The sequence below is a fragment of the Cupressus sempervirens genome, chromosome 3 (genome assembly GCF_028749045.1).
Source record: "Cupressus sempervirens isolate cs-2001-9-10 chromosome 3, ASM2874904v1, whole genome shotgun sequence".
Classification (NCBI taxonomy): Eukaryota; Viridiplantae; Streptophyta; class Pinopsida; order Cupressales; family Cupressaceae; genus Cupressus; species Cupressus sempervirens.
Genome location: NC_143120.1, coordinates 690,388,043 through 690,404,792, shown reverse-complemented (window position 1 = coordinate 690,404,792; position 16,750 = coordinate 690,388,043). Strand labels below are relative to the sequence as shown.

Genomic DNA, 16,750 nt, shown 5'->3' with positions numbered 1-16,750 from the left:
TATGTATAGATTCCTCTTTTATCTATTTTGTTAATATTTGCATCGGTGTTATGTATATGTGAATATCCACCATGCATGTGATGTCTACTTTATAGAAAGTTGTGACTCCTTTTATTTAGTCAATTTGGTCAATGAATAATGATCACCAATTTAGTCATCTTGATTTATCTATTTGACTCCTAGTCAATATGGTGTTTGACATAGACTCAACTATTATGCACTCAACTGAGACCCTTTGGTCGACATGTGTATGTGGAATTTGGTAAAATTATCTATTGATGTAGAACTTGGGTGAATGTTACTTGACACATATGATTGTGTGAATTTATATCATAGATTTTTTTTAAAAAATTTCTCTCATACTAGTTAATTATATGGAGCTATATGATGTAATTGTGTGGTATGTCAACTTTAGCAAGCATTTAGATGCATAATGACGATTAGATGTTAATTATTACATTGATGATGTTATATGTGCATATCATTATATTTCATGCTGAATTAGATGTAATGGGACTGCATTACTTGATTATGTTTCATGGGCACTAATCTATTGATGTGGTTGAGTGCTCACTTAGTGAGCACCACATATTAGATGGTACATATGGTATGTATGGTTGATTATTTATGTTATTCATGCTCAAGATGTGATGAAAAGATGAGTAAGAAGTTGTAAATTTAAAGGAAAAATGTTGACTCCTAATACTTGATATGAAGTACCTACTAGCAGGGTCAAATCCATGTGTCCTAAGGTATGAGAAGTAAGCACAGGTATGTGTGTGATATTGTAAAATTTTAAGGTAATATGCTATTTGAATTTTGAGAATCATAGAAATAAGGAAATATTTGAGTAGATGTTGCTTATGATATTTGATTTGGTTTATGAAAATGATAGACTAATACTTTTGTGTTGTTCTTGTAATACAATAGAGGGAATGACACATTATAAGAAAGGGGGAATATTGTCGAAGAGAGGTAGTCTAACCTTGTATAACTATAGAATGGTAATGAAATTCACACCCTCACATAGAAAAAGGTTCTTGAAATGATTATTATACATGTGCTTATATACAATGTGTATTACTTTTTTTCTAGAATTGATTGCTTCAACTAAGTGTTTAAATTTGGGTTGAAAAATAGTGTCTTATGAGTGTTTGTGTGTGGTGATTGTATTAGAATTCAGTCATATGAAATGTTAGACAATCTTGTTGATTATGACAGAATCTCAATAGGAGTCCATGTCTAGTGTAGAACATTGAACAATGAATGTTTGACTAAATTCAAATTATTTACTTGATTGTTCATTGATTGTATTTGTTCATATTGACCTAGCATCAAGGATGATGCATTATTAAGGAGGGGAGGATGTCACAACCCACTTAATGAGACACTAAATATTTGATATTTAATTGTTACTTAGATTAAAGTAATAAAATATTTTACTTAATTAGAATGCAATAAAATATCATAACAAATTTGTTATAAGTGATGACTTGAGGTTTTACAAAAAGAGTTACAAATTTGATTGAAAAAAGAAACAATTAGAAAGCTAAGTGTAATGTAAACAAACAATGATTGTAGAATAAAAATTTGTAATGGAGAGACGAGTACAAGCAATGGGTATTATTGATGTTAGAAGGAGGAGACTTTTTCTAGAGTTAGCTTTCTATGGCTTAATTTGGCTGGGAGGGACCAATCTACAATCTAGAAGGCAACAACTCTATCAATTGATAATGCTTAATGGCAGTTAGACTGCTTGAAGACAAGACACATTACTCAACCCTACCATTGGCAAGGTTAGAATCTTCAAACTTCATCATTCAGTTTTGCTCACATGCAGCTTAATTTTGAGATAAGTCTTCCACACTACTCTATTTATTTCTAGAAATACTATGGATGCCTGCCTTCCTACATTTACTGCTTATTTCCTTTATATTGCTTCACAATTTTACCAAATTTTCCATCTTTTCTATCATTAGAAAAAATAATGAGGCTAGGATTGTGCTAGGGGCAAATTAATTGTCTAGCCCTCTACTCTAAAGATATATCCTTTGTGATTGTTTTGGAGAATAGTAAATCTATGAGCATGAAGGCAGTGCATTCCAAATGTTGAGAGCTTTTCTCTTGTCATATTACTCATTGTACTCAAAAAAGTTAGGCCATTAGGCTAGGTTTTCATCACTTTCCCTATTTTGGAGTCAAACAAATTTGTGGGTATGGTAGTGCTCTTGGTCCGGTGGTGGACCAGTGCAAGTGCTTAGTTGATAGCTTTTTCCTTGCCATGTTACTCATTGTATTGAAGTAGGTTTTCATTTTTTTTGCTCGCTTTGGAAAATTCCCAATTCTTTTTATAAAAGATTCTCCAGAGGACTATATAAGGGTATTCATAGGTTGTAGAAATTGATTGCATTGAGTTTGTTGTTATTTTGATGTTGGGTTCTTTTTATTTTTTATTATAATTAATTCAATGGATAGCAATCAGGATATGTTGAATTCACTTCTATGTGACGAGTTTCTTGGAGAAATACTAGGTCATTGGAAATTTTTTCTTGATGTTCAGAGAAGTGCCAAGACTAGTTTGGGTTTGTGCATTCCTAAAGAGAGTTCAGTATTGAGTTTTCGGTCAAGGGTAAGAGCTATGCTGAGGTAGTATTCTCAAGTTTTAAAATTTGTCTAAGGTGTCCACGTCTGGTCATTTGCAAAGGGATATAGTCTTCTTTCTTGAACTGTCGTATGTCTATAGTATTCATCTGAAGGTTTGGAAATGTTAATATCCATGTCAATTTAGTTTCATTACATGCCTTGTTTGACATGATAACTTTGAAAAGAAAGAGTGAGGAGTTCAGATCAAGGTAGAACTAATAGACTCAATAAAATTTTATTGAATACTTTGAATTTAACTTAATCAATGGGTTTTGTTAGTAAATCTTGGACAATGTCTCTCTTCATTTTTGTATGTGAGAACTTAGCTGCTGTTCAAATATTGTCATAAAGAAGTGTGACCAACCTATTAAATGGATTGATATTAGAGATTAAATAAGCTTCAGTGTATCAGATATAAACTAAAATGCTTCAACTTACCTGAGATAGGTTTTGCTACTAAAACTTACTCAATCCATTGACACCTAGAGTCTGATAGAATTTTCCATCTTATTGCTATGAAATCTTGGTGATGTGTAAAGTTTCACTAGTCACAACCTTTTATAAAAATTATGGTAAGTTTTAAAAATATCTCTTGGATTAAAAAGTGACATTGCTTCTTTAGATTATAATTGAGAAAAGTGCAGTTATAAGTATGATGAGATGCATTTAATTAGCAATATTTTACTATGCTATAACATTCCATAATGACTATGTCATTGTGTATTGTGTACAAATAATTATTCAAATAACTCCTTATAATGATGATCATATGAAGTCTTGCAATTAAGTAATGTTAGAAACCATGGGTTGTTGTTATCGTGACTTTGGATTCATAGTTCATAATGGGAATATGTCTATTGGGAAGTAGTTACAATGATGTTTTGCTTGGTTCTGGGATAATATCTATTTCTTATGGTTTGATTGAAGAAATATCATTATTAACAATGTTGTTTTAATTGTATGACTATATGTTGGTAGTGCACAGTGAAAATTTGAACATGACAGAAAGAGATCTATAGGTGTTTCTGATTAATGTTGATGATTTAGTGAATGGCTATAGAGAATAATCTCATTAAGTCACATAGTTCTATTACTTCTCTAAGTTTTACTTGTTTAGAATATCTCATTGCCGAGCTGAGTATCTTTCATGTCAGGAAAGACTCTAGGGAAGCTTAACAAGTTCATGGTAAGGTGGTAAAGAACACATACTATATTATTGCCCTTGTGTTCTTAGATAGATTCTAGAGCTCATTTCAACTTGGTCCTCATGATTGGACCATCTGGTAACATATATGGTAATGGTAATCTTGTAATGAAATTATGTTTTCAGTTAGATTTGAGCATATAAGTATATGTATCATTTTTGTTAAAGTAATAATAGTTAATCAACTAATGTTGATTGGTCAATTTTTAAATGACTTTAACTCTCGTTGAATATTCCTTATTATATGGAGATTGTTCATGTGGCATTGGTTTTGTAGGGGCAATCTTTATAGGTACATTCAAATCTAGATATTACATTCAATATCTGGAACTTTTGCATGCTTGTTTTTCCTATAAAGAGCTAGATGTAAATGAGGAACTTTTTGAAAAATTGAACTCAAATATTGTGTTTATTTATTTTAAGAAAAAGGTCTATAGACGTATACTATATTAAAGAATGGGAACATTACAAAAAAGGGAAAGTGGCCCAGCATATAGCAGCAAAAGAGGCAATGCCAGATTGAGGTAGTCAATTAGATCAGCTAGAAGACAAAATAGGCTAGAAATGGTGTTGAGAAAAAAGATTCTAATAGGTGAGCTACATTAGGCCCTTCAACCACCACAGACTCCTACTCCAAATTGATGCCCAAGTTGGTGAGAAGATTAGTAGTTCCATTTGCCTCTCCATAACAATGGGATAACTTGTATTCCTGAAAATTTGATAGGAGCCTCTAAACTTCTCTAATGTTATACTAGACACCATGGTATAAGAAGAAAGAGCATATGTGATGAAGATAGAATCACCTTCAATATGCAACTTCCTAAAGCCTATATCTAGAGACAATTTGATACCCTCCAAGAGAGTGTGTGCCTTTGAAATGTTATTGGTAGCATTAAGGATTCTAGAATAAGAGACCCTTAGTATATTACTAGAATGATTTTTGATAACACAACCCACTCCTACTCCACCTGTTTTCCACTTAGAGGCCCTACCAAAATTAAGCTTAACAAAAGATCTAGAAGGTGGCTGCCACTTGATATCTTTCTTGGATGTATTACCCACCAAAACTCCCTAGAAAAGGATATGAATTTGTTTCCAGTTATTAAGGAATTTAGAAAACAAAGAAGTGAATGTGAAAGATAAACTTTTTATCCCCAGGATATAAGAATTAACATACTCAAATATTGAATTTTCCATCAATACACACACTTCATCAACATCTAAAGATTCTTTCAAGAAAATCCTCTTGTTTCATTACCAGTGAATCCTCCAAACTACAAGAGTAGGAACAACCCTCCAAATTGCAGTAAAATCTTATGTGATAGGGGCCAACCAATTAGCTAGTGAGGAAGGGATCTATGAATAGGACCATGTCAACTAGGTTTGTCCATAACTTTATCCCAACGTTCATGGGAAAACTAACAAGGGAGAAGGAGGTGATCAACATCTCCTCTAATTTTCCCACACAAGACAAGCATAAAACTTTCTGAGATAGCGAGTCTTTGAAGTCTATCCCTAGTGAGAATACACTTATGAATCACTAGCTAGAGAAATGCATCAGCCTTGGGGAGGATGGCATCATGTCAACAAAAGGAGAATTTCCTAGACTTTGTTGTATACATATTATTGACTATGGAGGAATAGCCATCTTTGATTGAATACTTATTGCTTTTGTTGAATGATCAAATTAGATTATTTTATTCATTGGAAATAAAGATAGACCTTCGATTAATGATTTTAACCAATTCTGATATTTCCTCTATTGGGATCACAACATCTGGTATGGATTTCCTTCTAGCCTTAATACCACCCTCTATGGCAGAGATAAAAAGATAATCATCAACCTAAGCACCCCAAAGCCTCTCCAAAGATAATTGAGCAATAGGAAATTTTTCAAGTGAGTGAAGAAGGTGAAAACCATTCAAAGAATCCTACCAAAAAAGGGCTTTGTCACCTAAGTTTAATACCCATGAGAGATAGGGAAGTAAAATCTCTTTGTTCTTCACCAAGAAAATCCACATTGCAGATCCTAGTGGAGGATTTTTCATACTAAAATTTTCTCTTGATTATGCAAATCCAAATATTTGATTCTGATAAAGAAAAAAGAAAAGTTAAGCCAAAGTAGAAATTTAGAAGTTATCAAAGAAGAAAAGAAAACATCAAATTTCAAAAAACCTAAGTAACAAGCATGGAGGGAATGTGAAGCAACCACATATCATTTATTTTCTGATATATGCCAAAAGGAATTGTGAAAATAGTAACTCAATGACATATAAGTCTTAAAATAATGAAATATATCTTATGTATATTTATACCTATGTACATATAATATAGATATATACATATACACATATTTTTAAAATTAAATTATTACATATTACAATTTTTTTTTACATTAGGTTTACCCAGCTATAAAATTTCCTACATTGTTCTAACGATTGACAAATATTATAAAATGTATATAATTGGCAATCCTTACAAAAGGATACTATACATAAGATATTTTAATTTAGCAATTTCATTTTTAAAAATTTGGTCGATATGGTCCACAGTTTTTCCTGCAACCCAATTCTAAGTAATGAGCAAGAAAACAGAGTTCATTTCAGCTTTCTATCCAGTAGCAACATTCCTTGAATTAATTTTGTTTTAAAGAACCTTACAATTTGCACCACCTTGCAGTATTTGAAAAATAGAAGGGAGATTTTTGCCTTAAACCGCTCGAGAGATGAGCTGGAATTTACTGCAATCTCCTGCTTGATTCTTTCCCATTGACATTTTTTTAGCAGCTGCGTGGCACTTGGCCTCCTATCTCCTCCTTTTGTTTTCCTCCTTTTCTTTTTCTATTTTGATCCTCTTCTCTTTCTTCTCCACTAATTTTTGTTTTGATTTCAGTGCACGTTCCTCTTCTCTCTGGATTCTTTTTTCTTCCTGGACGCTTTCTTTGATGTTGATTTTTTTCATGTTCGTTATCTTCAACTTGAGATTATGGTAGATCACCACTTTGCGCAAGAGGGGTACCAGCTGTAACAGCTGCATTTAGTCCGGATACATTGTAGTATGGATTAATGTCATTATAATATGGATCAATGTCATTTACTCCTGATACATTGTTATATGGACCAATGTCACAATGTGGGTAAGAAATACACATTTCCTTGTCCATGGTTCCACTTCTCCCAGGCATAGTGCAATTATCTCTTTCATCTTTTCTGTGGCGAGATGAAAAGCCTTTTCTAGAAAATTTAGAAGCTGGAGATTCACCTGAAGAATTCAAGTTAAGGACATGAAAGCTATCACCCCCCTGGTACATTATATCTTTTATGTTTTTTCAAAATATTTAATCTTCTTTGGTTATCATCGGTATCAGTACTTTTAGCGCAGTGGTAAGGGCCAATTGGAGCATCAAATGCACCACGAGAATTAGGTCAAATTCGACAGTTAGAGATGGACCATCATCTCTGTATTCCTCTCCCAGTTGTTTCTTAACAGCTATAATGGCTACATGTTCATAATTTTCATGTAATTGTGGGTTCATCTGAAAACCCTCTCTTTTCTTCCTCATACCTTCCATTCCACAACGGTTGGCATTGTGTGAAAAACATCTTGTTAACCCAATTTCTTTACGATTTCCAAAGGGCAACGAGGATCTCTCTTGTGAGGATCTAGCAAAAGTGTGTTGCATATTATCATGGTCTACAGTAAATAAATCATGGTCTGATGGCAGGACAGCACCAAGACAATTCGTAGCATTCATGGCCTGTGGATTTCTGGACTGCTTAAATGTCAAATAGCTCTGATGATCAACCTCTTTACCTCCATAAGGATAATCTTGTACACGGCCATTCCGTGGATCTTGTCTTCCATTATCTGAAGCTTCTTCCTTCATAAGTCTTTTATCCTTCAACCTTCTATGACCGAAACATGACACTACCTGCTGCTCAGACAATCCCAAATGTATGGATAGTTGTATTCTCATCACTTCTGAAGGATATTTATTTTTTGCATAGAAATTCTCCAGCCCCTCAACCTGGGAACAAGTCTTCATTCTTCTTTTCTTCTTCTCTGGAGATATTTTATCCTCCGCAGACTCCATTGTTTGTCAATGAAGAAAACAATCAGATTTCCCGCCCCTCTTTCGCAGTGAACAAGAGCCCAGTTTACAAATGAGCCTCTAAATAGGCAGCATGGGTCAATATCGTTGATCTCAACCAACTTCGGCCGCAGAATGAAAAAAAATCATTCCTCTGTCGAGCATTAAATCCCTAAAGAAACCCAGGCGAACAGAGGTGTGGATCAAAAGTGCGCTTCGTTGGGGTCTTAAATACCCTTCATTGACAGGAATAATTCGCCTTGAAATTGAAAAAGCACCCATCCCACCAACATGTATTTTTAACAGATTAAATTAAAGATAAAGGGCAATTCTATATATGATATGTATAGTATCTACAAATAGTTATTGTATCTCTGCAGTTTAATAATTATTAAATAAACATATATTAAGAAATTTCTTATATTTTAAATTTTTATCTAGAGCAAAATCTATTTTCTTCATCATCAATACTAAAAGAATGACTTACATTAATTTTTTTAAAATCTCTTTTAATATATGATGTAATCTAAATTAAGTGAAATGTGAATAAATGAAGAAGTTCAAAGAAGAATACTTATGGAGAAAGATGTTTGTAGAGCAGATAAAAAGAAAAAATCTTGATTAGTGTAAGTGTAAAGCTCCTTGGAGGAAAATGGATGGGGTCTAAGATCCAGTCGCAGACTATTTTGGTGGAATGGATACCCCTTAGTTCAGCCTTAAGATTTATGCTCTCATGTTGGCTAGGTAAACAGATTTCTTAGAGGACCTCCATCAAAAAAATATCAAACGTAACAAGCACAATCCATTGTATAAGCACATAATTGAATTTTTGACTTTTAATTAAATGGAAGCTAGTAAACTAAACACCCAAGCCACACTAAAAAATGTTTTAAAAACATAAGAAGATTATTAAGGTTGATTCATGTAATTCTTTCTTCTTTTTTCCTTATAGTAAATACTTTTATGAAAAATTAACCACAACCATAAATATTTTCTCAGCAACAACTATTGTCGAGTGCCATTTTGCTCGGCACGTGAAGGTGCCAAGTGGCAAATTTTTCTCAGCACCAATGGATGTCGAGTGATAGGTAGTAAGTGTCAAGTGAGCTTGGCACAAGAGGAAGCTGAATAAGCTTCATTTGACTAGCTTTGACTAGTCAAATGAATGTGTGACATTCCTTTTTTCTTTTGCCAAAAAATATTTTCCCCCTCATTTGCAAATTTCAAAACTCACCTACCCGTAATAAATTTGTATGGCTATTGTGTAGGTTGTCAGGGGTGGTAGGTGGGTGTTTGGCTCTAGGGACAAACATCAACTACAATAAATATTACAAAACTCCCCCTTTGTCCCAAGCCAAACAAACAAGGATCACTACTGATCCAAATCAACAACACCAAAACACTTTCTTGAGTGTACAAAACTTCCAATGCCTAATGGCTTTGTGAAAATGTTTGCTAGCTGCTGCTCAAACTTGCAAAATTCTATTTTGATATGTCCATTCTCCACCAACCCTTTGATGAAGTGATGCCTAATCTCAATATGCTTGCTTCTCCCATGAAAGATTGGGTTCTTGGACAATGCAATAGATGAGATGTTGTCACAATAAATTGTGGCTCCATCCTCTTACCTTTCATTCAAATCTATCAAGATCTTCCTTAACCAAATAGCTTGGCACGCTGTTGTATTTTTTGCTATGTATTCAGCCTCTTTTATAGATTGAGCAACAATAGGTTGCTTCTTGGATACTCATGAAATTGCACCCAATCCCATATGAAACATGTATCTCGAAGTTCTCTTCATATTATCTAGACTTCCAGCTCAATCACTATCTGTATAACCAACCAACTTGAAATCATTTACTACAGTATACAAAATTCTAAATCCGTTGGTACCATTCACATACCTTAGGATTCTCTTTCACACTTGCCAATGGAAATCTTTTGATGTTTTCATAAATTTGGAAATCAAATTTACTACATGCATTATGTTTGACTAAGTTGCAGCCAAATACATCAAGCTTCCAACCATACTTTTGTATAGTGTTGGATTCATATTTTTGCCGCAATCTACCTTGCTCAATTTCAGACCTATTGCTATTGGTGTTGGGGCTACCTTACTATTCTATATTTTGAATCTCTTCAAGACCTACCTTGCATATTTTTCTTGAGAGATGAAGATGTCATCATGCATTTGTTTTACTTCTATGTCTAGAATGTACTTCAAGAGACCTAGGTCTATTATTTTAAATTCATTTTTCATGGCCTCTTTGAACTCACCAATTAGGAAATCATCATTTTTCATGAAAATTAAATCATCAACATACAAGACAATAATTAGCACATTACCATTTGCTGCCTTGATGTAAAGTGTGGGCTCACCATCGCTTTTGCTGAAGCCATTGCTCATCAAATATGGGTCAATCCTGCTATACCATGCCCATGGAGCTTGCTTGAGCCCCTATAGAGCTCTCTATAATCTATAAACTTTATTCTCTTCACCTACAACTTCATAACTAGGTGGCTGCTCCACATACAATTCTTCTTTGAATACACCATTTAGGAAGGTAGACTTCACATCCATTTGATATAGCTTATATTTGTGCTGGGCTGCAATTGCTATGACAGGACACATGGTTTCCATTCTTGCAATTGGGGCATATGTCTCATCATAATCTCTGCCATACTGCTGGTTGTACCCCTTGACCACTAAACGTGCCTTATGCCTATCTATTTTTCCTTTAGCATTGCACTTGGTCTTGTAAACTCATTTCACTTCAATGACTTGTTTCTTGGGAGGCAAAGTAGTTAACTCCCATGTCTCATTCCTTTCAACAACATCTATCTCCTCATCCATGGTATTACACCATTTATCCTCATTCATAGCTTCCTAAAAATAAATTGGATCACTATGAGAAAATAATGCAAAATTTACACTCTCATCATAATCTTCCTCATACCTTTCATCTTCGTATATCTCCCTTAGACTCTTGAACTTTCTTGGCAATAGGGAGGCAAGAGTGGGATCTCAATTATTAGTATTATTGTTGCTATTGTTTTGCATACTAGCTCAGAGCTGTCTTGATGTGCTAAGAGCTATTGCTCAGCATGTTAAGGGTTGCTTCCCTTTTTGCCTTTGTTTGCATTCTATGTTTGCTTCTCCATGTTCTTTTTGATCACCAATATCATCTTCTTCCTCTTCAATAGTAGGCACTTTACTTGAAGTGTTTGAGGATTCATCAACTGAGCCATCCCATGATTGATTTTGAAGAAATTTCACATCTCTTGAAATGATGATCTTCTTGTTTATTGGATAATATAGCCTATAGGCCTTTGATTCTGAGCTGTAACCCATGAAGATACACTTCACACCTTTTCATCCAGCTTTTGCCTTTGTTCCTTAGGCACATGTGCATATGCTACACATCCAAACACTCTTAAGTGCTCAACTGTCCATCTGCCCTTTGAGCAAGCCTTAAGAGGTATTTTATCATGAACTAATTTTGTAGGACACCTGTTGATTAAATATATTTCTATTGCTATAGCCTCTCCCCAATATTTAGTTGGGAGCCCTTTTGCTTTCATCATGCTTCTTGCCATTTCAACAATGGTCATGTTCTTTCTCTCATCCACTCCATTTTGTTGTGGAGTATACCTGGCTATCAGCTCTTTTCTTATGCCATTTTTCTTGCAAACATTTATAAACAAATTGGAGGTATACTCCCCTCCTCTATCTGATCTAAGAACTTTTAGATAGTGTCCACATTCTTTTTCAGCTAGGGCTTTGAATTCTACAAATTTATCAAATGGTTTAGATTTGTTGTTTAAGAAATGCACTTATGTCCTATGACTGAAATCATTTATGAATGTTATAAAATAAGTACTCCCCTCAATAGAAGTAGTTTACATAGGGCCTACCAAATCAGAATGCACCAATTCTAATGGTGCTCTAGCCATTCTAAAAATTTTCAGAATTAAGAGGAAGCCTATGTTGCTTACCTAATATGCAAGTCTCACACTTTTCATATGAATTTATAATGTTTGTCAAACCTTCTACAATTCTTTTCTTGGACAACAAATTCAAATCAGCAAAGCCAAGATGTCCATACCTAAGATGCCAAAGCTTGGAGGGGTCTTCAATCTTGCTCTTCAAAGCTGATTGCTAGTGTACTACTATACATGCATGTTTGGGAGGTGTAGCACTGACTTGAGAAGAGAAACATGTCGCAATTCTCAATGGAAACATCCAGTTCTTTGTCATTTGGACTACTGCTAGTAATCTATTATTTCCATCCTTCTCATGAATCACACACTTGTCACCATTTTGAATGAGGTCTCCAACACTCATCAAATTATGCTTCATAGTGGGGGCAAAATACACATTTTGTATTTCCTACTTTTCACCTTAGTTGGTATGGACCATAATAGATCCTTTGCCCACTATGGGAATAGTTCCATTATTTTCCATTTTAATTTTAGACTTAAAAGTTTTATCAATGAAAGAAAATAAACTTTCATTACAACTCATTTGGTTGCTACATCTGTGGTCCAAGTACCATACCTCAGGGCTTCCTTCTTCACCAATGTTACACATGATGAAGGCACTTTGATTGTTTGCATTTCCCATGTTCACATCAGCCACATTAACCTTTGACTAATCACCCTATTTCTTATAGCATTCACTTGTAGAATGTCCATACTTATGATAATAGTAGCATTCAACATTACTCTTATTGGACTTGTAATTTTTCTTACCTCCTCTAGAGTTGTTTTGAGAGGTGCTTACTCCCTCTTAGTTGCTTTCTCTTCTTGAGCTTTCTACACCAGCATTCCTTTGACCATTCCTTCCATGACCTCTATTTCTTAAACCTCTACTAGAGCTATTTCTACCTCTCCCCCTACCTCTTAAATTCTCTTAAGCCTTGAAAGATTTCTCTTGGGAAGTTGTAGCCAACCTGTTAATCTAGTGCTCATGGGATTGAAGAGTTCCCATCAACTCATCCATGGTCAATGTGGTGAGATCTTTAGCCTCCTCTATGGTCATGACAAGATTTTCATATTTCTGAGGTAAACTCCTTAGTATCTTCTCCATAATTCTCTGCTCGTCAAAATTTTCTCTATTTGATTTGAGCTGGTTTATCAAATTGGAGATTCATGAGCTGAACTCTGCACTAGGTTCATTGTCCCTCATCTAAAGGTTCTCAAACTCTCTTCTAATCATCTACAACTTTACTACTTTGACCTTATCAGTCATCTTGAAGTTCATCTTAAGAATATCTTATGCTTATTTTGCATAATTTGCTACTACAATCTTGGGTAACTGTCTCTATCATAGCTACCTCAATAAGACTTAATGCCTTAGCATCCTTTCTCCTTGACTCTTTCAGCTAAGTCTTTTGTGGATTTGTGAGGGCAACATACTAAGTTGGGTCTATCACATCATTGAACCCATTAATCACAAAATCTCACAAATCATTTGCAACCATTATGGTTTTCATTTTCTTTGCCCATGCATCACAATTTTGTCCATTGAAGGGCGGTGGTTACTGCCATATTTTTCCTACATCTCTTGCCATGTCAAATATTCCAAGAAAAAAATGCCTTAACTCACTATGGATGTGGGGCCTCAAAGTTTTGATACTATGTGAAAAATTATTCACAACCCTAAATATTTGCTTGGCAACAACTATTGCCAAGTGCAAGTTTTACCTAACTTCCTCTTGTGCCAAGCTCACTCGACACCTACTACCTGTCACTTGGCATCCATTGGTGCCCAGCAAAAATTGCCACTTAGCTGAGAAAAACTGACACTCGACAATATTTGTTGCCGAGAAAATATTTAGGGTTGTGATTAATTTTTCACAACTTTTGATATGAAAAAAACATGGTTGGAAAATCATAAAAATCCTTATTTGACACACACCACTATGTTTTTAACAATTTAAAAAAAAATTAAAGAAAACACACATATATATACCCGTAGATATTATAATTAAAGAGTTTATTGATTACAAATTACATAGATTAAAACATCTTAAATTTTTTTGAAAAATTTGAAAATATGTTTTTCGTTCTTCCTCACATTATCAAAAAATAGTCTAATTTGAGTTCAACATGTATTTTTTTTCTTGTAGTTTATGTTTTAAATTTTTATCAAGTTAAAGAATAATAAATCAAGCATATTTAAAAATTATAGTATAAAAGCCTGTAATTGAAATACAATACGCCTATACATTTAAAATATATGAAATAGAATTATAAAAATACAAAATGGAAAAAATTGGCGCTCTGCTTTCACAAATTAGTGAACGATGTAGATTTGGGTATTACGAATGAATTCAAATATGCGAAACCAGTTGCCACTTAATCCATACGAACTATGGGAAGGCAGTTTATAATACAGCAAACAACAAAATAGGCAACAATCTCTTTGAAGCTTTAGAAAGGCCTACTGTGGTTCACGAAGAACCAGAATCAAAGTTAACTCCATGATCAAATTACGAAAGTAATGCGAGTGCTAACAAAAGCCTTCTCCTTCTGCCATGGACAGATTTGGATAGGCTCAGGACAAATAATGATCAAAACAATGAGGAGGGCTGCATAAGATTCAAGAAGTGACATAATAAGAATCTTACAATGTGATGCATGACTGGTTCAGCAGTTGCGAACCCTAACCAGAAGAATAAGTGTAAGAACAATCTCCTATATAAAAGAAATGCCACATCACACATCAACCAAAAATGTGGAAATGAACCAATAGGAAAAGAGTTGAAAATTCAATTGAAACTATTGGTTAACAAGATTTAGGTTTACACGACATTCATTAGTTCTCAACTAAATTAAAAACAACATAACAACTAGGTGTTGATTTACATTGCATATACATGGCATGCCCATGAACAATTGTACACCATCTTTATGTTTACATTATCTCATAATTGAAAATTACATAAATTGAATGTTACCATCCTCATTGTCAAGATGAAGGTACAAGACCATAAGAAATGTTACTGGAATGTTGAAGTTGTCTTTCAATGTACAATCTAGTCTCCAAAGCCATCAAACATTGTACATGTGGTATCTGAGATAGGAGTGTGGTTGAGGCACTTTTACCTTGCCAACCATGGAGTGCTTACTCTAAAAATCTTCTTGACATGAAGAATGCCCTAACCTTGATATGAGAAACCTAGCTTTCATAACAAAGTGGATTAGATGGATCTGGTGCAGGCATGAAATATACTACATGCATCCATGTGCCTAGTAGCCTAATCACGGAATGTGGTAGGGACAAATAAAAGAACACTACACATCTACTCATAAGCAGTGAAAGAAAATCTATAACATATCTACCCACATGTACATTTATTTTAACTAATGCATATCTATACATATGGAAAAGTAAAAGTAAGAATAGTCACACACATATCCTACATGTCAAAAACAACATACTTAAATGCATATAATAAATGGCTTGATCAAGCATTGAATTTGTCAACAATTTTGAAAAGAGAGACAAAACATAATGAATCCTACTCTTCAAAATCTGATAGGTTGAGAGAAGAAAAATAAAATGCATCCATTCCCACCCTCTCATTTTCTAGATTACACCCTTCTAGGAGGTAGTAAACATCATACACATGACAGAAAGTAGAAAATCCAAATCACAAATTTAACTCAATAATGCACATCTTGTTTTATTGTCACCTAAATTCAATGGTTTACTTTATAACAATTGCTTTGGATTATGTAGATTACTGAATAGGATAAAAATAGATCTTTAACAATGCCTCTAATATTTAGCACTGTTCATTTGTTATTTCTGATTTGAAATGGAATAAGTAATGTAAATGCTTGAAATTAGACAAAACAAGATACATACATCATGATGGAACTAATTTTAAAATACCTATTTTCTGATGCTTATGTACAATTTCTAGAGATTCTGCAACCTATTCTTGAAAAGAAATGTGGAGATAGAGAAAGCCTAATTTTTTTTTTATCCTTTTGAAGGTAGGTCGACCTTGAACTAGGTAGTATGACACAATCTTACCTTAAGACACAATTGTGTCCCAAAAAGTCGATCTTGACCTACAACACTCTAATAAAAAATATGTTCATAGATCTTAGGAATTTTCCAAAAAGTTTATCCAACTATGCACTTCAATTCTTAAAACAATGATTGAATATATTTGAAAATGGTATTTTGTGTTGGTTATATAGGGTTTTTCCTTAGTCAAACCCCCATTTTGGTGATCTCCACCTCCACAAATAGTCAGATGTAACAGAATATGTGTTTGTACTGAATGTGTAATAAAAATATCTAATCAACTAGATTGAAAACCTAGCATGAATATGTATGAGAAAGGAATGCATAGATTTGAATAAGATAAAAAAGCATACCAAGCCCCCAATGCTAAAGTTCTCCTACCAAACTCATAATTCATAATTGCTACCCCATTATTGTCTTTTTGAATGCTTGAATATTGATAATGGTGGATTAAGGAAGATAATATCTCTCTTGCTCCAAATAGATGTTCACAATGGTGTATCCACAAATTTTTTTGATATCCATAATTGCTTGATCTTCTATATCATCCTTTTGCAATCTTGCATCTTCATTTTTCCATCACTTGTGTGCTTCTCATGACTTCTCATTGTAAATGAATGCAAAATGAGTCTTATTTAAAGGTTTCAAGGTAAGGCTCCTAGAATAATGTGAGAACCCATAATTCAAATTTCACCTTGAATTAGGGTCCAGTCATAATAACCAAGGAGGAACAATAATTAAATGAATCTTAAATTAAAACCCTTCCACA

The 16,750-nt window shown here is 33.9% G+C and overlaps 1 protein-coding gene across 1 annotated transcript; it reads right to left on the bottom strand.

Annotated features, from left to right (window-relative positions):
• Window positions 1–7,184: 7,184 nt before the first annotated feature.
• LOC149568613 (homeobox-DDT domain protein RLT1-like) lies at window positions 7,185–7,940 on the bottom strand. The gene has a single exon (XM_089816752.1). It carries the CDS (start codon window positions 7,938–7,940, stop codon window positions 7,185–7,187), a length of 756 nt encoding a protein of 251 aa, XP_089672878.1.
• Window positions 7,941–16,750: the final 8,810 nt, after the last annotated feature.